This window comes from Salvelinus fontinalis, chromosome 16 (genome assembly GCF_029448725.1).
Source record: "Salvelinus fontinalis isolate EN_2023a chromosome 16, ASM2944872v1, whole genome shotgun sequence".
NCBI classification, from domain to species: Eukaryota; Metazoa; Chordata; class Actinopteri; order Salmoniformes; family Salmonidae; genus Salvelinus; species Salvelinus fontinalis.
The window spans coordinates 11,920,169-11,947,962 of NC_074680.1; the positions used below are offsets into that span (position 1 = coordinate 11,920,169).

The 27,794-nt window shown below is 48.0% G+C and overlaps 1 protein-coding gene across 3 annotated transcripts; it reads left to right on the forward strand.

Annotated features, from left to right (window-relative positions):
* The first annotated feature begins 1,489 nt into the window (after positions 1-1,489).
* On the forward strand, positions 1,490-27,646 carry LOC129812651 (protein ELYS-like). Of its 3 annotated transcripts, none has more exons than XM_055864395.1 (36): positions 1,490-1,765; positions 6,422-6,551; positions 6,872-7,125; positions 7,253-7,433; positions 7,584-7,791; positions 7,880-7,996; positions 10,868-10,952; positions 11,502-11,652; positions 11,934-12,066; positions 12,336-12,517; positions 13,099-13,160; positions 13,302-13,430; positions 13,609-13,699; positions 13,980-14,069; positions 14,333-14,473; positions 14,689-14,793; positions 15,015-15,111; positions 15,352-15,475; positions 15,649-15,705; positions 15,930-16,073; positions 16,732-16,922; positions 17,026-17,170; positions 18,508-18,639; positions 18,874-19,021; positions 19,314-19,464; positions 19,612-19,719; positions 19,935-20,094; positions 20,407-20,613; positions 20,938-21,727; positions 22,292-22,397; positions 22,481-22,596; positions 22,827-23,062; positions 23,209-25,273; positions 25,466-25,563; positions 25,868-25,947; positions 26,116-27,646. In XM_055864395.1, exons 2-36 carry the CDS (start codon positions 6,431-6,433, stop codon positions 26,312-26,314), a joined length of 7,404 nt encoding a protein of 2,467 aa, XP_055720370.1. In that variant the 5' UTR covers positions 1,490-1,765; positions 6,422-6,430; the 3' UTR covers positions 26,315-27,646. The 3 variants fall into 3 exon arrangements, with proteins under 3 accessions (XP_055720370.1, XP_055720372.1, XP_055720371.1); XM_055864397.1 differs by lacking the exon at positions 1,490-1,765 and adding an exon at positions 1,793-1,890; XM_055864396.1 differs by lacking the exon at positions 1,490-1,765 and adding an exon at positions 2,403-2,488.
* Positions 27,647-27,794: the final 148 nt, after the last annotated feature.

Consider the following 27,794-nt stretch of genomic DNA (forward strand, 5'->3'; position numbering starts at 1 on the left):
TACACGTGGTCTGCGGTTGTGAGGCCGTTTGGACATATTGCCAAATTCTCTAAAACTATGTTGGAGGCAGCTTATGGTTGAGAAATTAACCTTTAATTATCGGGCAACAGCTCTGGTTAACATAACTGCAGTCAGCATACCAATTGCACGCTCACTCAAAATACATCTGTGGCATTGTGTTGTGTGACAAAACTGCACATTTTAGAGTGGCCTTTTATTGTCCCCAGCACAAGGTGCACCTGCGTAATGATCCTGCTGTTTCAAATAAAATTTTATTTGTCAAATGCGGCAAATACAACCTTACAGTGAAATGCTTACTTACAAGCCCTTAACCAACAATGCTTTAAGAAGTATTAAGAAAAAATACATGTTAAGTAATAAATTGATAAGTGAAAAATGTAAAATAAAGGAACAAATAATTAAAGAGTAGCAGTAAAATAACAATAGCGAGGCTCTATACTGGGGTTACCGGTACAGAGTCAATGTGCGGGGGCACTGGTTTGTCGAGGTAATATGTACATATAGGTAGAGTCAGAGAGTAGCAGCAGCGTAAAAGAGGGGTTTGGGTAGCCCTTTCATTAGCTGTTCAGGAGTCTTATGGCTTGGGGGTAGAAGCTGTTAAGAAGCCTTTTGGACCTAGACTTGGTGCTCCGGTACCACTTGTCATGAGTCTATGACTAGGGTGACTGGAGTCTTTGACAATTTTTAGGGCCTTGCTCTGACACCGCCTGCTTTAGAGGTCCTAGATGGCAGGAAGCTTGGCCCCAGTGATGTTCTGGGCCGTACGCACTACCTTCTGTCGTGCCTTGCGGTCGAAGGCTGGGTAGTTGCCATACCAGACAGTGATGCAACCAGTTAGGATGCTCTCGATGGTGCAGCTGTAGAACCTTTTGAGGATCTGAGGACCCATGACACATTTTCAGTCTCCTGAGAGGGAATAGGCTTTGTCATGCCCTCTTCACGACTGTTTAATCAGCTTCTTGACATGCCACACCTGTCAGGTGTTGGATTATCTTGGCAAAGGAGAAATGCTCACTAACAGGTATATAAACAAATTTGTGCGCACATTGAGAGAAATAAGCTTTTTGTGTGTATGGAAAATTTCTGAGGTCTTTTATTTCAGCTCATGAAACATTGGACCAGCACTTTACATGTTGTATTTATTATTTAAATACTGTTCTGTTACCAGTTAAAAAACACTAATACCTCCAGCAACAGTGTTAGTATTGTGTTGTTGCTGTTTTGTACAGGGGACTATAACAAAAAACCTCATTATCATTATAGTATGCAAAATCAAACAGTAAATCGATCTTTTTTAATTGATTTCTATAATATCTTGTTTATATTTTCAATAAATGTATGTTTAGTAATTTAAAACACTTTTTTTGGTGGTTTTAAATCATAAAAACGTCCTGTTAACATCCAAGTAAGATTTTTTCAGGGACTTTAATTTTGAAAAAAATATCAAGCGTGATCACGTGACCTTAATGTCGCTAGTTTCACAATGCTGCGCAGTAGCTAGCTTTTCATGGAAATGGCGCCCGCGTTGAACTCTAGCAAGAAGACAGTTCTGTAGATAGCTAATCTAGTTCAGAAGATTTGTTAAAGACACGGTCCTTCGTACTAGAATATCTGTGGGTTATCGACATTTGTCTTCAAAAACAAAAGGGATTCGGAAGAAAATCGTATTATTATGACAGGGCCGAAGAAGAGTCGCAACCGAAAAGACATTACCGCATTTTAGTACGTCGACAACATCAGACAGGTAACGTTAACGTCTTGCTAGTTACGGTTGTTGTACAGTTACCGGTAGGTAGAATACAAAACCTGTTCTAGTTGGCTAACTACGCTGCCAGTTGGTAGAATGTGGGGATTAGCTGTCAAGCACAAGTGAGTAGTACATTTAGCTAAATCGGCATGTACCTATCGTTAGCTAGCTATTTTAGTTAGATTGCAAACGTTAGATGGTTAGTTAGGCAGCTAATGTTAGCATAATGCTACCTCATGCGAGGTTTTGATTCACCCGCCTCACAATCATAACGTCAACGTAAGACATATAGAAGTGTCATCAGTGACCTAGTTAGTGTGGTGTGCAAGTTAGTTAGATAATCCCCCCCACATTTTCCACCAAACAATTTACCTGAACAACATTATTTTACTTTAAGATGTGCTGCAACTAACGTGATGTCTGTGCTTTGGTAGTCTCGCGTTGCCATACCTCCAAAATATGTCGTTGTCACGCCTCCGTTTTAGGGAACGCCTCGATCGTACCGATTATTCAATTTCAGTACACCAGAAGGACATTCATTTCCAACGTAACGCTGCGTTTGCTTTGAAGTATTGTGTTTCGACCACACCGATAGTGTTTTCTTGCGCAAAATGTGACGCAGCATCATCTGGATAAATTTACCCAAATCGGAAACCGTGGATAGATGGCAGCATTTGCGCAAAACTGAAAGAGCGAACCACCGCATTTAACTATGGCAAGGTGACTGGGAATATGGTTGAATACAAACAGTGTAGTTCAACGACTCAAACACAAGACCTATCAAATCAAATGTTATTGATCACATACACATGGTTAGCAGATGTTAATGCGAGTGTAGCGAAATGCTTGTGCTTCTAGTTCCGACCATTCAGTAATATCTTAACAAGTAATCTAACAATTTCACAACAACTACCTTTTACACACAAGTGTAAAGGAATGAATAAGAATATGTACATAAAAATATATGGATGAGCGATGGCTGAACTTCGTAGGCAAGATGCAGTAGATGGTATAGAGTACAGTATATACATATGAGATTATTAATGTAGGTTATGTAAGCATTATATAAAGTGGCATTGTTTAAAGTGACTAGTGATACATTTATGACATCCAATTTTTTATTATTAAAGTGGCTGGAGATTTGAGTCAGTATGTTGGCAGCAGCCACTCAATGTTAGTGATGGCTGTTTAACAGTCTGATGGCCTTGAGATAGAAGCTGTTTTTCAGTCTCTCGGTCCCAGCTTTGATGCACCTCTACTGACCTCGCCTTCTGGATGATAGCGGGGTGAACAGGCAGTGGTTCGGGTGGTTGTTGTCCTTTGATCTTTTTGGCCTTCCTCTGACATCGGGTGGTTTAGGTGTCCTGGAGGGCAGGTAGTTTGCCCTCGGTGATGCAGGTAGTTTGCCCCCGGTGATGCGTTGTGCAGACCTCACTACCCTCTGGAGAGCCTTACGGTTGTGGGCGGAGCAGGTGCCGTACCAGGCGGTGATACAGTCCGATGGGATGCTCTCGTGTGTGCATCTGTAAAGTTTTTGGTGACAAGCCAAATTTCTTCAGCCACCTGAGGTTGAAGAGGCTCTTTTGCGCCTTCTTCACCACGCTGTCTGTGTGGGTGGACCATTTCAGTTTGTCCGTGATGTGTACGCCGAGGAACTTAGAACTTTCCCCCTTTTCCACTACTGTCCCATCGATGTGGATAGGGGGGTGCTCCCTCTGCTGTTTCCTGATGTCCACGATCCTCTCCTTTGTTTTGTTGATGTTCAGTGTGAGGTTATTTTCCTGACACCACACTCCGAGGGCCCTCACCTCCTCCCTGTATGCCGTCTCGTCGTTGTTGGTAATAAAGCCTACCACTGTAGTGTCGTCTGCAAACCTGATGATTGAGTTGGAGGCGTGCATGGCCATGCAGTCGTGGGTGAACAGGGAGTACAGGAGAGGACTGAGAACGCACCCTTGTGGGGCCCCAGTGTTGAGGATCAGCGGGGTGGAGATGTTGTCTCCTACTCTCACCACCTGGGGGCGTCCCGTCAAAGTCCAGGATCCAGTTGCACAGGGCGGGGTCGAGACCCAGGGACCAATAGGTATTCCTCTTGTCCAGATGGGTTAGGGCAGTGGGATTGCGTCGTCTGTGGACCCATTGGGGCGGTAAGCAAATTGGAGTGGGTCTAGGGTGTCAGGTAGGGTGGAGGTTATATGATCCTTGACTAGTCTCTCAAAGCACTTCACGATGACGGAAGTGAATGCTACCGGGCGATAGTCGTTTAGCTCAGTTACCTTAGCTTTCTTGTGAACAGGAACAATGGTGGCCCTCTTGAAGCATTTGGGAACTGCAGACTGGGATAGGGATTGATTGAATATGTCCATAAACACACCAGCCAGCTGGTCTGCGCATGCTCGGAGGTCGCGGCTAGGGATGCCGTCTGTGCCGGCAGCCTTGCGAGGGTTAACACGTTTACTTTAACGTGCTAGGTATCTAAGTAAGTGGATGAATTAATAAGGTCACGGGGGATCATATTGTGTTAGATTTAGGGCTGACCACAACTAGTCGACTGGTTAATTGTTAGGAGTAACAAATACAATACTTACACAGTGCATTTAGAAAGTATTCAGACCTCTTGACTTGTGTAGACTTTGTGGATCTGAGGCTCTTTCCCCTGTTGCCTCCATCCTCCAAATCCCACCAACATCAGCCGCATCAGAGCGTAACTGGTCCTTGTTTGGGAACACACACACTAAAGCACGCAACAGGCTGACCAATACGAGGGTTGAAAAATTGGTGGCCATCCGGGCAAATTTGAGACTTTTTGAGCCTATGAGCCATCCTCAGCAAGGTTGGAAAGGGACCGTGAAGATGAGGCCTCAGTCTGATGTTCAAGAGGTGGACATTGAGGAGGTCCAGGGAGAGGACATGGAAGCCCGAGAGGAAGACAACCAAAGCTTTAGTCTAGAAACTATCATTTTACACATGTATGGTCAAAACGTTTTTGGGAGATGCGAAGGACCACGCAGTATTCCCTTTCCACTGAATATTCCCCAAAATGTGCAACCCTACTCAGCATCAAACGCATTTTGTGCTTTAGTTGCTCTTCTCCACTCAGGATGCCCGTTCGTGAATTGTCATCTAGCAAAAGACAGTACTCTGACTGATGTGTAGCTACTTTTCTTCAGTACCTTGTGCAGCCAGCCTACTTTCTTCCGGTAAAATACAAAATGAACTTGAAGCTAAACATTAGGAAATACCGCTGGTTACATTCGTTCTATAATAAACATTAGAAATATGATGGCCGTGCATTGTTTTCTGCAGAAAGACTGCTTTTTCATTTTAAGCTCATTTATGTGGCTGCCAGCTAAACAGTGTTGCCATCTGATGAAAATGTAAGCTGTTTTCTGCCAAATGTTTTGCACTAATGTATTTTCTGTCAAGGATAGCTGTAGTTGCATGTCCCTGATCACTCTAGTAAAGCAAAAAAATACACTTGACTTTCAATGTAAAACGCTACCCCTCTCAATACACAGCTGGACTCACCTGCTCCCGCTTTCTCCTGTTGTGGTATTGACAAACAAACACGTGACTGGCTCGACTGTTCTGGAAACTACGTAAGCTTCATAATGTTAAATGATGTGACCGGTGAAATGAAGAACGCAATCTGCTTCATCTCCTAACATTGCACAGGTTGACTAAAGGCATTTACTTAAAAAGCAGCTACAAATATTAAAATGTAGGTATTGTAAAACCACCCTGTGGCTATTTCCAAATACCCCTGTATACGGTATATCGCCGATGCCTAGTGGTATTCGCAATGGTGCCTTGACCTTTGCATGACACATGACCCATGTTATGAAATTCCAAGGCTAGTCTTGTAATTCTTTGGTGAAAGATGCTGTTTTGCTCTAGGCCAGACTCATACTTGAATAGAGTTTGGTCAAACTTTGCACTACCGTGGCACAGAAAGCTGTGCTTGCTCTGACAATTGTTGAATAGTTACCCTTGAATGTACATCTATACAAGGCTCTCTACGATAGGTCCCCAAGAGAAAATTTTCTGTCATGGGGAATGAAGTGGGTAAACAGTTAACCATGGTGAAAAGTTAACACAGAGCAACATGCCATGTAGGAGCGTTTGAATCCTCCTCGAAGCTCAAACTTGTATATGATACTGGATGGCAATGGGCTACTAGATTCACATCTGTCAACATGTTACTCAGCACCAAGACAAGGACATGTGCACAGACACTCGTGCTGGCTGCAGCTGTTACTCCAGCAGGCCCAGAGCCCAAACCGTTGACAACTGGGAACCATAACTCCGCTGAAAGACCTCTCTTGTCCCCCCTCCCCGAGTCCCCTCCAATAGCCCCAAAGATAAAAAAAAAAAAAAAACCTAGTGTAGGCTTACAGAGAAACAGTTTTCACTCTCTTATTGTCTGATTTGAGTTTAGTTGCTCAACCTTGGAGCGTGGTGCTACTGTAGAAGCAACGAGAACCCTGTAGGTTTCGACACCCGTATGTATCACATCCACAAAGTTTGGACGATACGAAGCACCGTACTTTCTAAAGATTTGCGAAAGTAAAGTTTCATGTTTTGTTTGTTTGTGTACGTAACACTGTCATGTTTTGTTTTTGTGTACGTAACACTGTCATGTTTTGTGTGCAGTGAGTGAACATGCGTGACCTGGCTGCCCAGGTCACCAGCAGCCTGCTGCGTTTCCCGAGGGTGACTGTAGATGCTCTGGGGGAGGATGAGATCACCCTGGACTCTGTGCTGCGCGGGAAGTTCACCATCGGTAAGTCGGCGTGTGTCTGCACGGCGGCCATCGCTCACCATCTGACCCTGCTGGAGAGGATGGAAGTATGGCATAGTCACGAATTAGGCCTGTACCGTTGGCACCCTCAATTCCCAAACTTCACAACAACCCAAAAAAGTTTGGGTTTCCTGTCTACGCTTTAGCCATCTCCTTTTGCATTCCTGCATTCTTCAGTCTTCATATCATACAAATGAAACCAAGCATGCAGTATCATGTTTATAAATGGAGGGGTTCTATAATAAACTGTCAACCAGCCTGTCTGCTTCCTCACTGACGTGCCCCCCTCTCCCTGGGAGCAGGTCGCAGCGGGCTGGCCTGGCTGGCATGTGGGCCCCAGCTGGAGGTGGTCCATGCGGTGACGGGTGAGCGTCTGTCCGCCTACTGCTTTAGCGGCGAGGGGGAGCACCCCCCAGGCGTGCTGGCGGCCAGGGACTTCTCCTGGCTGAAGAGGACGGGGCTGCTGGTGTGCCTGGAGGAGGCCCAGGGTAGCATGCTGTGTCTCTACGACCTGGGCATCTCCCGAGTGGTCAAGGCCGTGGTCGTACCGGGCAGGGTGAGTGCTCTCATCTTCCTGTCTCTTTCATTTTCTCTCTCACCCTCCACTCCTTTCGCTTTCATCAACCGGTTGATTTGATTGATTGTGACGTCGACTGACTAACTGCTAATGTGTTGATTGGCAGATCACGGCCATCGAGCCCCTGGTGAGTTATGGCGGGGCCAGTGCCAGCACACAGCACCTCCACCAAAGCCTGCGCTGGTTCTTTGGTGTGGCAGCTGTGGTCACGGACCTGGGACACGTCCTCCTGGTGGACCTGTGTCTGGATGACCTGTCCTGCAGCCAGAGCGAGCTGGAGGCCTCAGGTCAGCCTTTGCGTGTGTGTGTGTGTGTGTGTGTGCTTAACTTTACATAACCTAAACTGTACTGGACAGCAGTCCCTCTGAAGATTGTGTGAGAGTGTTCAATGTGTCTTAGTTTTTTTTTTCTCCATCTCTAACATCCATCCTCTCCAGACCTGGAGGTAGTGACTAAGTCCCCGGCTGAAATCCCCCGGCTGCGTGAGCAGGAGACGCGCCAGGGGAGACACCTCTGTCTGCAGCTGAGCAGCCCCACGGGCACGGGGGCCACGGCCCTGCAGTACATCCCTCGCACCAACCAGCTGGCCGTGGGCTTCTCCGACGGATACCTGCAACTCTGGAACATGAAGACGCTCAAGAAGGAGTGAGTTGACGACCCAGTGATGACGTGATGGGAAAGCCACAGATGTAGCTGTGTGGGTTGGTCTGATGGCCTCTGTGTTCTCCCCCAGGTATCACTCTCAGCTGGAGGGCGGAAGGGTGCCAGTGTACGCCTTCACCTTCCAGGAGCCAGAGAACGACCCCCGTAACTGCTGCTACCTGTGGGCTGTCCAGTCTGCCCAGGACCAGTAAGTTCTCCTTCCCTCTCCACCTGCCGGTGTGCCTGCCTGCCTGGGCCGCAAAGCTCGAGGCCTCTAGGAAGGGGTCGTAGTGTGTACTGCACACACCAGATCTGCGTGCAATGTGTATTTCAAAAAAGGTGTGCTTGTTTTCACTTGCCCGGCACAATGGAGCTGATGGAACAGTTTCAACTCCAATCAGCTGGGCTTGACAATCTGGACCCTCTCTTTCTAAAATTATCAGCCGCAATTGTTGCAACCCCTATTACTTACCTGTTTAACCTCTCTTTCATATCATCTGAGATCCCCAAAGATTGGAAAGCTGCCCCGGTCATCCCCCTCTTCAATGGGGGAGACACTCTAGATCCAAACTGTTATAGACCTATATCTATCCTACCCTGCCTTTCTAAAGTCTTCGAAAGCAAAGTTAACAAACAGATCACCGACCATTTCAAATCCCACCGTACCTTCTCCGCTATGCAATCTGGTTTCAGAGCTGGTCATGGGTGCACCTCAGCCACGCTCAAGGTCCTAAACGATATCATAACCGCCATCGACAAAAGACAATACTGTGCATCGGCCTGGCTAAGGCTTTCGACTCTGTCAATTACCACACTCTTATCAGCAGACTCAACAGCCTTGGTTTCTCAAATGACTGCCTCGCCTGGTTCACCAACTTCTTCTCTGATAGAGTTCAGTGTGTCAAATCGGAAGGCCTGTTGTCCGGACCTCTGGTAGTCTCTATGGGGGTGCCAATGGGTTCAATTCTCGGGCCAACTCTTTTCTTTGTATATGTCAATGATGTTGCTCTTGCTGCTGGTGATTCTCTGATCCACCTTTACGCAGACGACACCATTCTGTATACTTCTGGCACTTCCTTGGACACCTTGTTAACTAACCTCCAGACGAGCTTCAATGCCATACAACTCTCCTTCGGTGGCCTCCAACTGCTCTTAAATGCAAGTAAAACTAAATGCATGCTCTTCAACTGATCGCTGCCCGCACCTGCCCGCCCGTCCAGCATCACTACTCTGGACATTTCTGACTTAGAATATGTGGACAACTACAAATAACTAGGTGTCTGGTTAGACTGTAAACTCCTTCCAGACTCACATTTAGCATCTCCAATCCAAAAATGTAATCTAGAATCGGCTTCCTATTTCGCAACAAAGCATCCTTCACTTATGCTGCCAAACATACCCTCGTAAAACTGACTATCCTACCGAACCTTCACTTCGGCGATGTCGTTTACAAAATAGCCTCCAACATTCTACTCAACAAATTGGATGTAGTCTATCACAGTGCCATCCGTTTTGTCACCAAAGCCCCATATACGACCTGTTGGCCGGCCCTCGCTTCATATTCGTCGCCAAACCCACTGGCTCCAGGTCATCTATAAGTCTTTTCTAGGTAAAGCCCCGCCTTATCTCAGCTCACTGGTCACCATAGCAGCACCCACCCGTAGCACGTGCTCCAGCAGGTATATTTTACTGGTCACCCCCAAAGCCTCATTTGGCCACCTTTCTTTCCAGTTCTCTGCTGCCAATGACTGGAACGAATTGCAAAAATCACTGAAGCTGGAGACTCATCTCCCTCACTAACTTAAAGCATCAGCTGTCAGAGCAGCTCACAGATCATTGCACCTGTACGTAGCTCATCTGTAAATAGCCCATCCAACTACCTCATCCCCATATTATTATTATTATTATTATTATTATTATTATTATTTATTTGTTTTTGCTCCTTTGCACCCCAGCATCTCGACTTGCACATTCATCTTCTGCACACCTATCACTCCGGTGTAAATTGCTAAATTGTAATTACTTCGCCACTCCGGCCTATTTATTGCCTTACCTCCCTAATCTTACCTCATTTGCACACACTGTATATAGATTTTTTCCTATTGTATTATTGACTGTACGTTTGTTTATCCCATGTGTAACTCTGTTGTTGTTTTTGTCGCACTGCTTTGCTTTATCTTGGCCAGGTCACAGTTGTAAATGAGAACTTGTTCTCAACTGGCCTACCTGGTTAAATAAAGGTGAACTAAAAATGTGGGTTCCCAGCCCCTTTGGTGTTCACATGTCTGAGAGTACTAGATCAGTTGAAGCAGTATAGTGGAAGCTCCGCATTTCACAGCTTGTATGCAAACTTAGCCTCAGTCCGGTAAATGCAGCCGTGGTACACTGCGGTCACATCACACTGTTCAACTCAGGATTTGCCTTTATTTTTGCGTTAATACCCATGCAGTATTAACCACCTCTTGCAAATACATGACTTGGTGTATTTGCTGCCTTTTAATACACCCTCTCTCTCAATTAGCTTTATTGGCATTACATAAAATGTACACTACCAATCAAAAGGTTGGGGTCACTTAGAAATGTCCTTGTTGGGCCTCCCGGGTGGTGCAGTGGTCTAGGGCACTGCATCGCAGCGCCAGCTGCGCCACCAGAGTCTCTGGGTTCGCGCCCAGGCTCTGTCGCAGCCGGCCGCGACCGTGAGGTCTGTGGGGCGACGCACAATTGGCCTAGCGTCGTCCGGGTTAGGGAGGGTTTGGCCGGTAGGGATATCCTTGTCTCATCGCGCTCCAGCGACTCCTGTGGCGGGCCGGGCGCAGTGCGCGCTAACCGAGGGTGCCAGGTGCACAGTGTTTCCTCCGACACATTGGTGCGGCTGGCTTCCGGGTTGGAGGTGCGCTGTGTTAAGAAGCAGTGTGGTTGGGTTGTGTTTCGGAGAACGCATGGCTCTCGACCTTAGCCTCTCCCAAGTCTGTACGGGAGTTGCAGCGACGACACAAGACTGTAACTACTACCAATTGGATACCACGAAATTACGCTAATTCTTTTATTTTCAATTTTTGTACATTTTGTTTCTCTCTAGTGAGGGGGACGGGGTCAGCCTCCACCTGCTCCAGCTGGCCTTCAGTGAGAGGAAGTGTCTGGCCTCAGGGAAGATATTCTATGAGGTAACCGTAATATCAACCGTCTTCTAGGTTTTTACTTAGCTACCTTCTTAGGCTGAGTTTATTCAAGCAACCCAAGTTTGTTATTTTGCCCAATTACAGGGAAACGATCAGAATTGGGCTGCCTGTGTAAACACAGCCTTATTGTCTAGATCTATTCTGTGTAATTGGTAAATGGCCCATCTGTTCTGGTCTCTTTCGAGCCCCCAATGGATACAGAATTGTTCACCTCAAGGATCTTATTCTTTCTAAATGAAATAAGGAGCTATTCCTGCGTCCACTTCTGTTCAATGCCCCCTTTGTTTGGGAAAGACTGTGTGGGCTGTCAACCGAATGCTTTGGGTCAAGTATTTGGACTGGTAACATGCTTTTAAAGCCCAAAAGCGTGACTGTTTCAAAGTCTCTCTGGAGCTTTCTCAGTCCTAAAGATTTAATTTAGTCACCTGTTATTCCTAATCACAACCATACTCCTTTTTTACTTGGACATATTAAAATGCACTACTTTGAGACCTTTTAAACGTTCCATCGTTACCTCTCCCTCCCTCCTCCTAGGGTCTGGAGTACTGTGAGGAGCGGTACAGTCAGGAGCTGAGCAGCACCGCCTTCCCCCTGAGGGCTCAGGCCACCAACACCCGCCTGCTCAGCTGCCAGACCATTGAGAAGTTCCGACACCACCCAGATCGAGACGAAAGTATGAATGAAGGTACCCCTGCCTTCATTTTATCTCAACTCATCCCATCTCTTTCTGTTTAGGATTAGATTGGTGTCTTATTTACCAGAAAATACTCTCAGTAACCTACCTGGGTGGTATTGACTTACTAGACACCAAACGGACCGAAACGGGGACCTGAACTTGTCCGTTGCGTAACAATTTTCTACGGTGTGCACTAATTCATCTGACCGTAAGGGGGAAAGAATGAATGTGGTTTTTGCTTTTTCATTGTGGTCTTTGCTAGTCCTAAGGCTTCCTTCTCTCCTCGTTAGTTGCATCTCCAGACACTAGCGTGTCCATCTTCAGCTGGCAGGTGAAGGCCTATGGACAGGGAAACCCCTCCACCTACATCGGCGTCTTTGACATAAACCGATGGTACCACGCACAGATGCCCGACTCTCTAAGGTAGCATTCTGCCATCGAAATATCCCATCAACAGTCCACATGTAAATGTGACCACGGTTTCCGCCTCAAATTTCGTGTTGTGCCCAACTGCCCATAATGCCAGGCGTTTATGAATCAGATTATTTGTTATTAGTTCTCACTTGTGTTTTCTGCATGTATTTTCACATATATTGTAGATGAGATTTTTACAAACAAGTCTACGTTGTTTGATGTCAATGTGAAATTATTTGCAAATCAGCAATGGTTGATTTTGTGTGTGTGTGTGTCAGAACGGGGGAGTCTCTGCGCAGCTGTCCCTACCTTGCCGTGTGGTCTTTGGACACGGTGGTGGAGATGACGTCGCCCTGCCCCGTGCTGGACATCCTGGTTCACGAGCGCAGCCTGAGCCGTGGCCTGCCCTACACCTGCCCCCCGCCAGAACAGTTCTTCAAACCCACCACATACAACTTTGGCAAGTTACACACACACACGCATAAATACCCACACGCTGCAAGAGCCTTTAGACCAGGGGTAGGCAACTAGATTCAGGGCTGATTTTGTTGGAGCGGATCATAATTATAATAATGTGAACACTGCAAATTGACTAAAACTAAACCCCCCAAAATATTTTTTAAATATATTTTTTAAGCAATTTCATACCTTGATTACATTTTTATATTGTGGGAATTCTTGCGAACAGATTTCTTAAACAATTTTTTTGCTGGATTCCTGGTGGTTTTAGTCTTATTTATTTATTATTATTTAAATTGCCGGAAAATGAAAATCCTACACTAAAGAGCTTTTGCGGGGGGCCAAAATAAATCACTCGTTGGAAGGTTTTGGGCCGCTTGTTGCCGACCCCTGCTTTAAACACCCTCACAGTAAAAGGTTTTATAAAAGATGAGGCTTCAGTTGAGAAGAGGACTATGTTCAGATACATTTGTTGCACTAATTGTAATTGGAGTAATTGGAAATACTTGTAGCTCTTTGGAGCCATTGATCAGTTTTGTAAATGTCTTAAACGTGCTAATTTGTTTTTTTCCTTTGGAACAGACGCAACCTGTTTGCTCAACACTGGCCTCGTGCACCTAACTTGTTCTGGCTATCAGAAAGAAGTGAGTTAACCCTAGTTGTCAGGTACAATGGATGTTATAATCGTGTGTCATAACAAATTGGCTAAACATCCTATTGTCATCCGTAGTCCGTACAGTATCATTTTATCTTAGCAAAAACAGTTAATGTGATTCCTGTCTCAGACTCTGAGCTTCCTGAAGAAGGCTGCTCCCTGCTCCAGTGAAGTCATCTCAAACGGCTACTCCCGCTGCCTGATGTCCGGCCTGCTCTCCTCTCGCCTGGTCGACGTGCAGCCCTCCAGCCTCTCTCAGGTACACACACCGCCTCTTTTCACAGGTCGCTCCTGTTTGTCCGACCAACTTTCTAGAGTCTAAAAGTTTAGGAACGATGTAATTCCACGTGGATGCATTACGAGGTCATGGATAAAGCTCTGCGGTGAAGTGTGTTTTGTAAATGGGCCAAACTCTCTAACCTCCTCTCTCTGCTCAGGAGGAGCAGTTAAACGCCATCTTGTCCACGGCGGTAGAGACCAGCTCCCTGGGTCTGATCACTGGCTGTATCAAACAGTGGACCGCCGAAGGTGAGACAACACACACCGACACACTGTTAGTTAGATCAACCCTGGCTGTGTCTCATTACTGCACGGTGGCCTCCTTTCCTCATCTCCTCTACTAAATATACACTGATCGTTAGACACAGGACTGGTGAAATCAATAATGGTGGAAGCCGGCCCAGAATTTGCTTGCCAAGCCCAGTTCACTCACATCCGTGCAGATGGAGATGAGGAGAGGGAGTCCGTTTAGGTTATTGATGTACCACTAGATTGGATTTCTCTGAAGTAACATTGTTGGCCTTCACAGAGCAACCAGGCTCTGCGGTGAACCTGCGCTACATTCTGGAGTGGGCCTGGGACAAGGTGGTTCACACCAAGGAAGAGCTGGACGGCATATGTGAGTTTTTCTTTCCCTGCTACATTGATCCGTATGACACTGGCTGTCAACACAGCTCTTGTGGAATTGGTTTACATTAGATTATTTAATACTCGCAGCTGCGTATTTGCTTGGTAACTGTAGCAACTTGTGGCTGTGTTTTAGATACTTAAAAAAAATATGAATTCTAGAAGCATTTATGGATTTCCAATCTTTTCTTGGCGCAACAGATTTGGGATGTGTTTTCTGACTTCCATCTTTCCTAACTGCGTGTCTCTGCCCAGGTGCTCCCCTGTTTGACAGCTCGTCTAACTTCACGGACCCCCAGACCCTCCAGCTGCTGCAGCACAGCCAGAGACTACTGGGGAACCTGAGCACCATCTTCCACTGTCTGCTCAGCGAGGCACAGGAACTCACTCAGAGAGGTAAAGCTTGAGGGGCATTGTTGTAGGGGGCAAATTAATTTCAATGGGAAGCTGGGTGGGTGCGTCGACGCGCTGGCCATTGACCAAGCGAAGCAGCAACATTTCGAGAGGGAGAGACTGGGGCACACAAGTGCATGTGTCGGTGGCCTCCACTCAACACATTCACACGTCATGAGGTGTCAGAGTTGGGCATCATAGGGCTTTTCTGTGTACAGGTTTGCTGGGACTCCTCAATAAGAACCTGGTGTCCAGCCTCATCTCCCAGTACGCACGGGTGGTCCTATGGTTCTGTCGGACCTGTCTCCTGCCTGAGGGCTCCGGTAAGACCGTGTGCTGTAGCAATTCAAACATCTGTCGTGTTGAGGTCAGACCATATTCCAGGGAACCCTTTTTGGAGACTAGTCTTCAGACCACTTTCATCATGTACACCAAAAGTAGTGGCCTCCATAGGTTATAGGGCACCGTTTCGGATGCAGCCCTAGAGATGTCCACTGGTTACAGATGTATAATAGTGGTAATTGCCCCCCCCCCTCCCAACCAGATGAGGACGCTGTGCAGATCTCCAGGCCGTTCTACAGCTACTCAGTTATCCAGAACTACTACACCGTCCGCAGAGAGGAGCTGCAGCAACTGTCCAAGTGAGTGCTGTTCACATCAGGCCGTTTACCTGCAAAGAGCTGGTTCAGAACTAACAATAAAGCACCTCGACCCAAGACTGGAAAAGTTTAACTTCAGTTATTTTGTTATGTACAGTAATATTGCATATGAAGATCATTTTGTCTGTGATATTAGTGTCAATGGTCTTTTGTGTTCTAAGCATACTGCGAATTACACTGTTCTGGAAAGCTCTTCCGAATTAACCACCTGCGTCTGCTCAGGGGGAAGTGGTGTGCAGATTGCCTGATGATTGACGGCTTGGTCGCCCAATGCGGGGCTCGTTTGGTTGACCTGTGGAAACGGGACGAGGGTGGGACGGGACAGTATCCGCCCCCTACGCTACACGTAAGCGTTTGGTACCTAGGCATACTCACTCACAGCCCAAAAATGCTCACAATCCCACCTTGAGCCGACTCTTTGACTGATGCCATGGAATTTACATTCCGATGTGGAAATGTGACGACGAAAGCTAAAACAAACGCAGGTTTTGTTGATCATCTTCTCTCTGCTGTCCACAGGGCCTGCTTGATATTTACCTCCTGGAAAACATTGATGAAACTGCTAAGCACGCCATCGTATCCTGATCTACTGATTTCCCACCGTCCATCTTATTTGACCACATATTCATATCCGGGAGTTGGTTTCATTTGATTTGTCCAGTCCTTACACTCCTAACCCACATTCTAGCACCTGGACTAGAATGTCCCGGTGCCAGAATCACCACACACCATGCGCACACACCGAATAGTGATACACAACATCCCCCTTCTGTGTGTTTGAGCCTTAACCCCTCCCCCAGGTGATCTACCTGCTGCTGGATGTGATGTACTTCTCTAACAAGAGCGGGGCGTCTGTGGAGTCCTTCCCCAATGCCTTCGCAATCCCCATCGGCCTGGTCAAGCTGGTGCAGGGCCTCTGGCTGCTGGACCACCTCGACCACCAGGTACACACACACACAACAATTGATGAGCATTGTCATACACTCCCATGTGGAGTTTGTCATGTACACAGAGTAAACCAAACATTAGGAACACCTTCAGTGTTCGAATATTGAGTTGGACCCTCCTCCCTCCCCTTTTTGCCCTCAGAACAGCCTCAATTTGTCGGGGCTAGATGTCGAAAGCGTTTCACAGGGATGCTGGCTTATGTTGACTCCAATACCTCCCACAGTTGTGTCAAGTTGGCTGGATGTCCTTTGGGTGGTGGACCATTATTGATACACACAGGGAAACTGTTGAGCGTGGAAAACCCAGCAGCGTTGCAGGACTTAAAACAAACCGGTGTGCCTGGCACCTACTACCCGTCTTCTGTCTTGCCCATTCATCCTCTGAATGGCACACATACACAATCCATCTCAAGGCTTAAAAATCCTTCTTTAACCTGTCTCCTCCCCTTCATCTAGTCTGATTTGAAGCGGATTTAATCAGGGAGATAAATAAGGCATCATGTCTTTCACCTGGTCAGGATATGTCATGGAAAGGGCAGGTAGTCTTAATGTTTTGTTCCCTCAGCGTATACTGTTATATTTTCTAGAATGATTAGTTGGTAGATAGTTGGTAGTGCTAAAACAGTCGTCCATTTGTCCCCTTTGACCCTTCCAGAACTCCCTGGAGCTTCTGCTGCACCCGGCCACCTCCCCGTCCCTGTGGGTTTGGCAGCACGGCCGCGTCCTGCAGGCTCTAATGTGCCAGGGGCAACACGGAGTCGCCCTACGCTACCTCCACGTCATGAAGCCCCCTCTCTCCTCCACTGCTCAGGCCCAACTCTGCCTCTCCGTGTTGCTACACAACAGGTGGGGGTGTGTTTCCTGGCATCCTTGCCAACAGTGACTGCGTTGTGAGTTTTGATAACATAATCGTGTGTGTGATCTCTCCTCCTCCCCTCCATGTGTGTAGGTGTCTGGTGGAGGCGTTGGCCTTGCTGAGGCAGCACTCCAACCGTCTGAACGCGGAGGAGTTGTTACGGTTCCTCTACGAGACCTGTCAGGAGCTGGGTCTCATGAAGGAGCTGCTCAAACTGCCCCTGGGCCTCGCTGAACAGGTACGATGCCATGTTCCCCTGGGTTTCCTTTCTGACAGGGTGACTGAAACCAGGAAGCTAAATTATACTGAACAAAAAATGTAAATACAACCATTTCAAAGATTTTACTGAGTTACAGTTCATGTAAAGAAATCAGTGAATTTAAATAAATTCATTAGGCCTTAATCTATGGATTTCACATGACTGGGAATACAGATATGAATTGTCGGTCACAGATACCTTTAAAAAAAAAGGTAGGTGCGTGAATCAGAAAACCAGTCAGTATCTGGTGTGACCACCATTTGCCTCATGCAGTGTGACACATCTCCTTCACGTTAAGTTGTTCAGGCTGTTGATTGTGGCCTGTAGAATGTTGTCCCACTCCTCTTCAATGGCTGTGCGAAATTGCTGGATATTGGCGGGAACTGGAACATGCTGTCGATCCAGAGCATCCCACACATGCTCAATGGGTGACATGTCTGTTGAGTATGCAGGCCATGGAAGAACTGGGACATTTTCAGCTTCCAGGAATTACGTACAGATCCTTGCGACATGGGGCTGTGCATTATCACGCTGAAACATGAGGTGATGGCGGCGAATGAGTGGCATGACAATGGGCCTCAAGATCAATTGTGTTCATTGTCTGTAGCTTATGACTGCCCATACCATAACCCCACCTCCACCATGGGGCACTCTGTTTACAACGTTGACATCAGCAAAACGCTCGCCCACACAACGCCATACACATGGTCTGCTGTTGTAAGGCCGGCTTGGACGTGCTGCCAAATTTTCTGAAACGACGTTGGAGGCAGCTTATGGTACAGAAATTAACATTGCATTTTCTGGCAACAGCTCTGGTGGACATGCCTCGAGTCAGCATGCCAATTGCATGCTCCCTAAAAACTTCAGACATCTTTGGCATTGTGTTGTTTGACAAAACCACGCATTTTAGAGTGGGCTTTTATTGTCCCCAGCACAAGGTGCACCTGTGTAATAATCATGCTGTTTAATCAGCTTCTTGATATGCCACACCTGTCAGGTGGATGGATTATATTTCATTTCAGCTCATGAAACAGGGAACCGACACTTTTACATGTTGCATTTTATATTTTTGTTCAGTGTACATTTCCTAAATATATAATGCAATATATTATGCCATTTAGTGGACGCTTGTATCCAAAGTGACTTACAACAGTGAGTGCATACATTTTGGTATTGGTGGCCTCGGTGCGAATCAAACCCAGAACCCTGGCGTTGCTCGCGGAATGCTCATCATTAAAAAAAAAAGAAGACAGTTATTGTGTTTAGATGTTGTGCCTATCCCGTCCTTGAAGGTGTGTGTGTGTGTGTGTGTGTAGGAGTGCTTGGAGAGGTTCCTACAGGTTACAGGGGGTCTCCAGAACAGGGAGCTTCTGATGGTGCACTACCTGCAGCAGGCCAACTACGTCCCCGCCCTGCAGCTCAACCACACCCTCAAGATGAACATGGTGGTACGTACACATTTACATTTGAATAAACTTCAAGTAAGTCTAACTCATTAATACACTTCATGCTCAAATATACAACTAGAAATGCTGTAAAAAGTTGGAATGAGAAGAATACAAGTGTTAGAAATAAGTAAATCAAGTAACACCAACATGGGTTACGGTCGTGTTGAGACGACAGTTGCGTTATTGTGCGGTGTTTCTGTATGTTTCCATTCCGTTCATATATCGGTTCTCCAGAATGAGAGGGATCCCAAGTTGAAGGAGAGAACCCACACGAGGAACTCTATCCTGGACCAGTACGGGAAAGTTCTCCCTCGGATCCAGAGGAAGCTGGCCACTGAGAGGTCTAAGCCGTACCACCACCCCGCCACCATACTCAGAGAGGGTACGGGATCTCACCCAACTTCTAGCTTCTCATTAACTACTCTGTACACACACTTTCAGTGTTCAACAGACTAGAATACGCTTGACTTGGATGTTGGTGGTACTTCTCTTCGGATTCCACCATCAAGTGAATTGGATTGGAGCAAGTGTGTTTGTGTCACAGCCTTCTATTCTGTGGAACGAACTATGACCTTCAGCCTCTGTTTTGGATGCATTGATTCCTTTTGTATAAAACGGATGTGTTGTGTATGTTTTTCCGTGACCCTTGACTTCCTCCTGTGTTCTTCCTACAGTGTCGCGACCACAGCCGCTGTCGACCATCGCCAAGCGGTCGGCCAATGAGAGCGTGCTGACCAGAGCTGCGTTCATCAACAAAGTCCTGTCGAAGATCGAGGAGGTGTGGGTGGGAGGGAACCCCACGCCCCAGTCCTCCCCATTCAAGAGGTGAGACCGCTCGTTCATGTCCCAAACCCACCCGTATCCTTTAGTTTGGCTCTAAGATGTGAATGGGAAGTGGTAGAGATGGGGTTTTGCATCACTAGTTTTGTATCTCTGTTCATTGAATGGTTGTCCACTCTCCACACCACCCAGCCCCAGTGCAGCAGAGGTACTGTGCCCCAGCCCCCTGTTCCCCTCCCGGGATCTGCCCGAGGCCTTCGTGGGCATGCCCATCACCATGACCTCCAAGAGGAAGTCCAGGTACGACACGGGGCCAAACCCCAAACTTGACATTTTTGCGTGTAATAAATAATACATTGATGTTCATGGGAGATGTGGGTGGAAGTTCTCGTTGTGTATATGTTTCTCAAGTGTGTGTGCTTGTATGGAAGATGCTCTATTGTATAGAGGGCTTTGACGTGATGGTTTTGATACATCTGACATGCTTTCTTATAACTTCCTCTTCCTGCCCCCAGGCTGCTAGAACTGGTGGTGCACCCCTCCTCTCAGACCACTTCCCCGGAGGGCTCATGGCCACTGCTGACGCCCCCCAGGTCGGCCACCTCCTGGAACCCCCCAAAAAGCATCAGCAAGGCCCCCGAGCTTAGTCTGCTGCATACCCCACAGGTGGTCAAGGTGAGACACGGACCAAGGGGAAGGGCGTCGACCGTCCCCGTTGTCACACGGGCTCTCACATCCATTCCAAGGCACTGTTGAGGCTCACTGGCACGGTGGTGACCCGACATACGGGGGTGTCCCCTAGTTTTATAGGATTTTCAAGCTAGGTTGGAAATGAACTCCAACTAGAAGTCACATGGTCTGGGATACCACTGTGCCTGAGACATGAGCCTGCCTGCTGCAGCCGGATACCATTGTAACGTTTCCTCCATTTTGAACGAATTTGTTTGTTTGAACGCCACTGTCTGCATGGTTATTCTCTTTCCGTAGCGAGCACGAGCGCTGGCGGCATCCGGCCCCGTGTTCTCGGCCTTCACCCCCCAATCCATCCTGAGGAGCAGCTTGCGCCCCATGGCCACCCCCACTGCCTCTCCTGGGCGCTCTGTCACCCCCCCGCCACGCCCCAAGGAGAGCCGCATCACCTTCATCAAGGAGACGGCCATGCCAGAGAAAGGCCCCCTCCGCTGGAGCAATGGGGTAAGACACCCGGACCACTGGGCCTCATTTAGCAACATTATTTTAAAAAATGTTATGATTTAACCTTTATTTAATCAGGCAAGTCGGTTAAGAACAAATTCTAGTAACAGAGGGTTAACTGCCTTGTTCAGGGGCGGGACGACAGATTTTTACCTTGTCAGCTCGGGGATTCGATCTAGCAACCTTTCGGTTACCGGCCCAACACTCTAACCACTAGGCTACCTGCCGGCCCCTAGAATTCTGAGATTTCTTCTTGTAAACAAACATGGACCGTTCAGATACTTATCCCTTGTGTGTGTTAATGATTTCTGTTATTTTGTACAGATCGCAACAGAGAATGAAATGAGTTTGCTGACCAGAGGCTCCCCACTGCCCAAGGCTGGACTGATGGCCTGGACATCACACACTGCAGTTGCTGCTGATGAGGATGATGATGAAGAGTTAGAGGAGGATGAGGTGAAGGTGACACATGTGAAGTTCCAGCCACCACCGGTCTGCGAGCCCTCACCAGAGAAAGGAGAGTCTGAGAGCGGCTCCTCTGGTCAAGAGGTCGTTGTGATAACCACGTTGCCAGGACGACTCAGCCTGGGCCTGGAAACGAGCCAGGCCTCTGTCCTATCAATAGACACCACCCTTGAGTTCCATGATGCACCTCTCCCTGAAGACCTGGAGAGGGAGGAGGCGCTTAAACAGCCAGCCAATGAAGTCGTAGACGAAGAGGAAGTGGTGGTTAACCTCAAAACTCCAGCAGTACCAGAAGTCCAGCCCGCAACAGCCAATGAGCCAACTCTCCAGTCTGTGGAGGAAGGGCAGGAAGTAAAGGAAGAGCCAGTCAACAGCCAAGAGGAAGTGGCTGTAGATCAGGAGTCAGACCAGGAAGTAGAGGAGATGGAGGTCAACCCCAAACAAGAAGAGCCTGAGGCTAAACAGGATGAGGAAATTGTAGTGGAACCAAGGCTCACACAGGAAGTAGTACTGACTCCTGACACGGAAGTGTTTGAGGAACTGAACCTTGACCAGAAGCCAGAGGTGGCGATGGTGGTAGAGGAGACTCAAGAGGATGAATCACAACCCACTGCACCAATTGAACCAGTGGAAGCCATGGAACATACAGGTGAGGGTTCCCCTTGTGAGGACTCCGCTAGGAAGAATTTACAGCTGCTCCAGCGGCCAAATTTAAAAACATTGCATTCATGTCCTGCTTGGTTTCAGCTCTGTGAATATATAGTGTGTTACATTTTTCTCTTGGGAGTAGTCTTGAGTCAAAGGGAACACCCAAATTGAGCGTGCATCCCAGCACAAGGTTGAGGTTTTCAATTGAAGGGATGGGTTCAAATGACCCAAGACGATCAAAAACGTTAAATGGTTTTAGGGAGTCTTGCACAGTTTAGAGCTTCCACACAGTACAAGCAGAGGGCGCAACCATTTCAAGTGATTTTTACTTTGATAATGTGCAAAGGGCCTGTGAGTGGAGCTCAGTGCAGGGAACTCTGATATAACCACAGTGGGAAAAGCTGACGGAGCTAAACCTAACAGCATACGATATGACGCTTAGACGAGTTTTACACAGAGAAGACTGATCTCGATGCAGTTGATTTTTAACCTATGCATAATGATGATGACCTTGTTGAACCCCTCTCTTGTGCCTTTTCCCTCCCTCTCGCGCTACCTCTTGTAGAACTGGACGAGTTTGTAGAGGGCCATCTATTTGGCAGTGACCTGTCTCCACCCCTGACCCACTCGTGCATCCATGAGACTTCTGATAACTGGACCTCCTTCAACAGGTGAAAGCGCATCCCAACAACAGCATTGGGTGTGTATGTGTTTACAACTATTCATTGATATTAAACCTCTCCCCCCTGTGCAGTGAACTGGTGTGTGGCGGGGTAGAGGAGGAGGAGCCTGCCCTTATAGCCGCCCCCCCGACCCTCAACACCCAGAAGTCTGTAGCCTCGTCAGACCCCACCGGCACCGACTCCCACTGTGAGTGACCTCTTGCTTGTGACCTTTACCCCTTGACCCTAGGTCATGCGATCAGAGATCTAACGCAGGCCAACTGAACAAGCTACAATCACAAAGGATTATGTGTTCTGATTGGCCGGCAGCGGAGGTGGCACCTATAATGATGTGAAATGTTCAGAATAGCTTGTTACTTTTTGTTGTCCTGTATCAGTGACTCTGTAATTGATGGATCTCTTCCCTCCTCCCTGTAGCTGTGGTGAGCCTGAACGACAGTGAGGAACTCTCTAGTGCTGCGTCGGAGGATGAAGAGTCGTCGTCGTCAGACGCCCCTGCTGAGGACTCTGGCAGTGAGGTGGAGATCATCGAGGAGGTGCAGGGGAACGGGAGGCAGCGAGCCCCCCTGCCCCTACAGCCCCAGTTCCTGTCTGACCTATCGGAGCAGGACGCAGCCGTGCTCTCATTGGTCACCCCAGAGGCAGACCTAAAAGTAAAGCGGTCTTATGAAATTCTAACTCATAAGCGGTGTGTAGACCTAAATACTGTGGGTGACTGTTCTCTCTTGTTTTGTGATTGTTAACCTAGATTGTGCTCTATAAAAGTTCTCATGCGTCTCTCTGTGTGTTTCCCCTACAGATGGTGGAGGATGACATGGACGGGGAGGTGGTGATGATCAGGCTGGGGGCAGCAGGAGACGAGGGGGTCTGCTACACGGAGCTGAAGCCCTCCACCACCCTGCTGGTTCCTCTGGAGCTGCTGGAGGCAGACGGAGTCCACCTGGCGCTAACCGAGGTGGGGGAAGGTAGTGAGCCAGAGGTACCCCTCTCTGAAGCCCACAGCAGCTTCTCTCTTATGCTGGAGGCTGAGGATGGGAATGCAGGCCCTGTACCACTGGATGTACCACTAGAACCCACTGAGCATCTGACTGCTGCTGACCCGGAGGTCATCTGCCTGGGCACAGACGACCAGGACATCCCCCTTGCTGAGGCTGATCCCCAGGAGGAACAGGGGGCTGAGATAGACATCCTGGAGGGGATGGACACCTTGGAGGCAAACTTTAATAGCTGGACGGAGGCAGAGACTGATGGACCTGAGGCTTTGTCAGAGGAGAATGTTCCTCAAGTCACAGACGTCCTGCCTGAATCCTTTGAGGCGGTGGCTGAAGATGAACTGACCGGGACTGAACCGACCAGATCAGCTGAAGATGATGTTGACGTAGACAATGTAGAAGAGCCAGATGAGATCCCTGCTGAACCAACCGAAGCAGAAGAGCCTTCACCAGTCCTGGTTGAGAACGAGCAGCCCAGCAGAGCGAGGAAGGAAACAGATGAAGTGACCATGGAAGAGGAGACTGTCCTGTGTGCTCAGAGTCAAGAGGAGGAGATGAAGGCTGATGTCGTTGATCTGGATGCTGAGAAAGAGATGGAGGAGCCTGTCGGTGTCCCTGCAGACCAGCCTCTGCCTCAGGTAGAAAGCAAAGGACCCATCCAGTCAGACAACCATGAACCTGCCCAGGGAGAAGCCATAAGCGATGTGGCTACCCCTCAAACCGCAAAGCTCTCTACAGCAAGTGAGGAGGAGAGGGAGCCCATCAAGCCTCGCAACATCCAGTCTGTGTCTGAAACCTTGGAGGTCAGGAAAGCCCCGCCCACCCCGACGCGCAGGGCCACCATGCAGAGGAAGACGGTGAAGTTCACCTCAGTGGAGCCAGAGAGACCTGGGTCAGAGGGTGACGAGAGGCTGGCAGGACAGACTGAGATGGAGACGGACTCTCAGGTCCCGGCCACACCCAGACGGATCACCAGGAGTTGCCGTCACGGCCAGGACTCCAGAGTTCCCGTCACCCCTCGACGGAGCGCTCGGAAAACCGAACGCCAGCCAGAACCCGAGCCTCGGAGAGAGGAGGAGAGGAAAGGAGAGGAAGAGGTCTCGGTCCTCATCACAGAGGCTGCTGTGGTCAACTCCAAGCCCACCCGGGCCAAACGGCGCACCCAACAGAAGGCCACTCCGAGGACGGGAACCCGGCGGACCAGGAACACCCAGGTGGAGGGCGAAGAGGAACCAACAGCCATGGATGAAACAGCCAGCAAGGGGTCAGCGCTGTCGGTTACACGCAGTGCTAGGAAGAGCCGAACTGGAACCAAGACCCCAGCCACCCAGACTCAACCAGCGGTCCCTGAGGAAGAGAAGCAAAACGATGAAGAGGACAAAAAGCAGACCAGCAGTCCAGGCAGGGTGACACGCAAGTCGACCCGAAGGGGTATGACCCTCGCCCTCTTCACCAAGGAAAAGGAAGTGTTCACCGTGGACCCTCCCCGCAGCCTTAGGAAGACGAGGGGCGAAGGCACCGCTGAGAAGACAAAAGATGCCCCTGTGTCGTTCTGTCGACCAACCAGGAGCCGCCTGTGGAACCACCAGGAGGAGGACCTGCCCCTGTTGGAGACGCCCCTGGAGGTGGACTCCGGAACACCTGTGGCCGACGCCCTCATCAAGAGACTCCACGACGAGGAGGCCAAACGGGAAGTGGGTGAGACCTTGGTCGTCACGGAGATGGTGCGAGCCAGTAGAAGAGGTATCAAGTCGCAGGGTCAGCGGGCGCCCTCTCCACCCCCGATTGTGGAGATGATGGTGTCCGAGGCCGACCAGGGAAGCCCTGTCAGGGACTCATTCATCTACTCACCACCTCGGAGGAGAACTAGAGGTTAGGAGCTCCACGTCTTCACCACAATCAAATCACACTAATGTATTTTATAAAGCGCTTTTTACATCAGCAGTTGTCAAGTTGTTACAGTTGTTACAGTAACTGGGCCTGGACCACAACGTCAAACTTTGTAGAGGAATATTTATGTTTTGGCTGTCTCTTACGTTTGGCATGACCTTCTGTCTGTGACAGGTAGGATAGCAGAGTCGCCCGGTCAGAATGACGTGTCTGCGCCACCCATTACTCGTACCAGGCGACCGGACGCCAGCGCAGCACGCCCTGCTAACGAGGTCAGTTGGTCACATCCTTTAGACTGAAACTAACCGTTAGACAAGACACAGGACTGGCCGTGTTTCATTTTCCTCCACAGCCTCCATGGTGGTGATGATGGTGGCTCCGCATATCCCTCCAATACGATTAGTGGTGCCTTTGCCATATTTTGCTCAACTATCCCGTCCTCTCAGAGCTGTGAACACAGAAGGAGCTAGGATTGAAATGGACCTGGGACGTGGTCTTTAGGTACATGTCAGGTTGCTGTTGGTCAAAGTCATATTCAAGCTTGGTCTCTGCTGTGTGTATCTTCCTGTTGCTCAGGACAAGAACTCGTCAGGAGAGGATGTGGAGATCGAGATGGCGGCTGCTAAAACCAGAACAACCAAGAGACGAACAACCAAGTAAGTCCTCTTGACATACAGCCCTCTGTGTTTTCTCTCGATTTCTTCCCCTATCTGTCCTCAGAATAGCACACCATCTGCAATGTGAATGCTCCTACCCCACTCACTCGGCTGTGTTTATTCCAGAAGTCACAACAAGATGACTGTTTCTCCCTAACACTCCCTCAGGCCCAAAGCAGCCCCGGCGTCCCCTACCCCAGCCAAGGTGGATCTGATCTCTCCCATGCCCAGCCCGGCCGAGCGTGCCACGAGGAGGAGGAAGAGGGTGGTGGTGGCGGAGAACGAAGCCCCCCGGATGAACCTCCGACGTAAACGAGTGCTGGAGGCCATCTTCCTCAAACCAGTCACCCGCCGGAAGAAGCTATGATCGGATGCCATTTTCACCCTGAACAAAACTACAGCATCAACTTGGGAGTCTTCCAGACTCGGTCAGAACTCATGGGGGGTGCGTCTTCATCTCCTTTCCTTCATCTGAACTGCTCTGAAAAATAGGATGGGGGGGGGGGGGAGTATGGTGCCTACTGGGTATTTCCAATACATGTCAATGCAGATGAAGGAAAGGAGACGGAGAGGAATCCACTTTAGACTATAGAGATGCACCAGTGGACTGGACTCGTATCTTTCCTTGAAGCTTTTACCTCTACTCCTAGGAAGCGATTTTATTCTCCTCCTTTCTTTTAAGAACTTTTGCAGCCTGCTGTTTTATATTTAAGAAGACAAACAAACCAGTGGAGAACATTTTTTTAAATGAAGAATCAGATTTAATTTGGGAGATTGATATAATAATTTTATATAAATTATTGTAATGTTTACAGGGAGGAAGACTGGTATTTGAACAACAAAAAAAGTCTTTTTTTTCTGGAGAATTCGTACATTTATATTAATTGATGGCTATGGTAATGGTCTCTTTTGCTATGTTATGAATAAAGTTTAATACTTGTGAATGATCTGTTGATTTTATTTGTAGTGCAGAGCCGGCCCTAGCCACTAAGAGATCAATTTTATTGATAGGGGTCTCAACTTAGTGTTAAGAGTTACAATAGAACAATACACAAGGTGTAATTTCAAAATGTGGTTGTCCAACATTTTTTCTCTGTCACTCAATTAGCCCATGTCACCTACATTTGTTTAGATTGTTAAATTAGTCCAGCAATCTAAACTTGTAGTAATCATGGTTGAATTACTGATCGGACACACAGGGAACGTGCCCAGGGGGCCCCCCATGGATTTCGTTAGTCACTTTCACTCAGAAGTCATTATAATGGCATAAGAGCGTTTGTTAAATGACTGACTAAAATGTTAATGTAAATCATACAGGGCAAAATGTGTACAATTGCAGGAAGTTAACCAGCTTGGGCCGGTTCTGTTGTAGCTTTTCAATTTTTCAATAATGTTTGTCTCATAATCATATTGCCGATGTCAGCCTTAAAAGACAATTTTGTAAAGCTAATTTGCTGTTTGTTTTTTAGATCATTTCACACTAATTTGGTTTGTTTGGGGTTATTTTCCTATAATGTACTGTATCACTAACATGTACATAACCTGCACAGTGAATCAATCCACTGGGGGTGATGAGGCTTGTTTGCTTTTAAGGTCATTTGACCAGCCGAACGCTATTTTCAGATGAATGTAGAATGTCTTCAGTGACTGACAATATGGTAAAAGCGGAAGTATTTCATTAAAGGTGGGCTGAACTGAACTGATTTTTCGCCTCTGTTTCAATCGTCCTCATTAGGAAATGCAACTGAACGAGGTTTGGGTCTTTGAGGCATGCTTTGATGTGCGTGTCTCTTGATTGTGGTCACATGTGGGAAGCGTTTGTGCATGCACTCTGAAAAAACAGTACA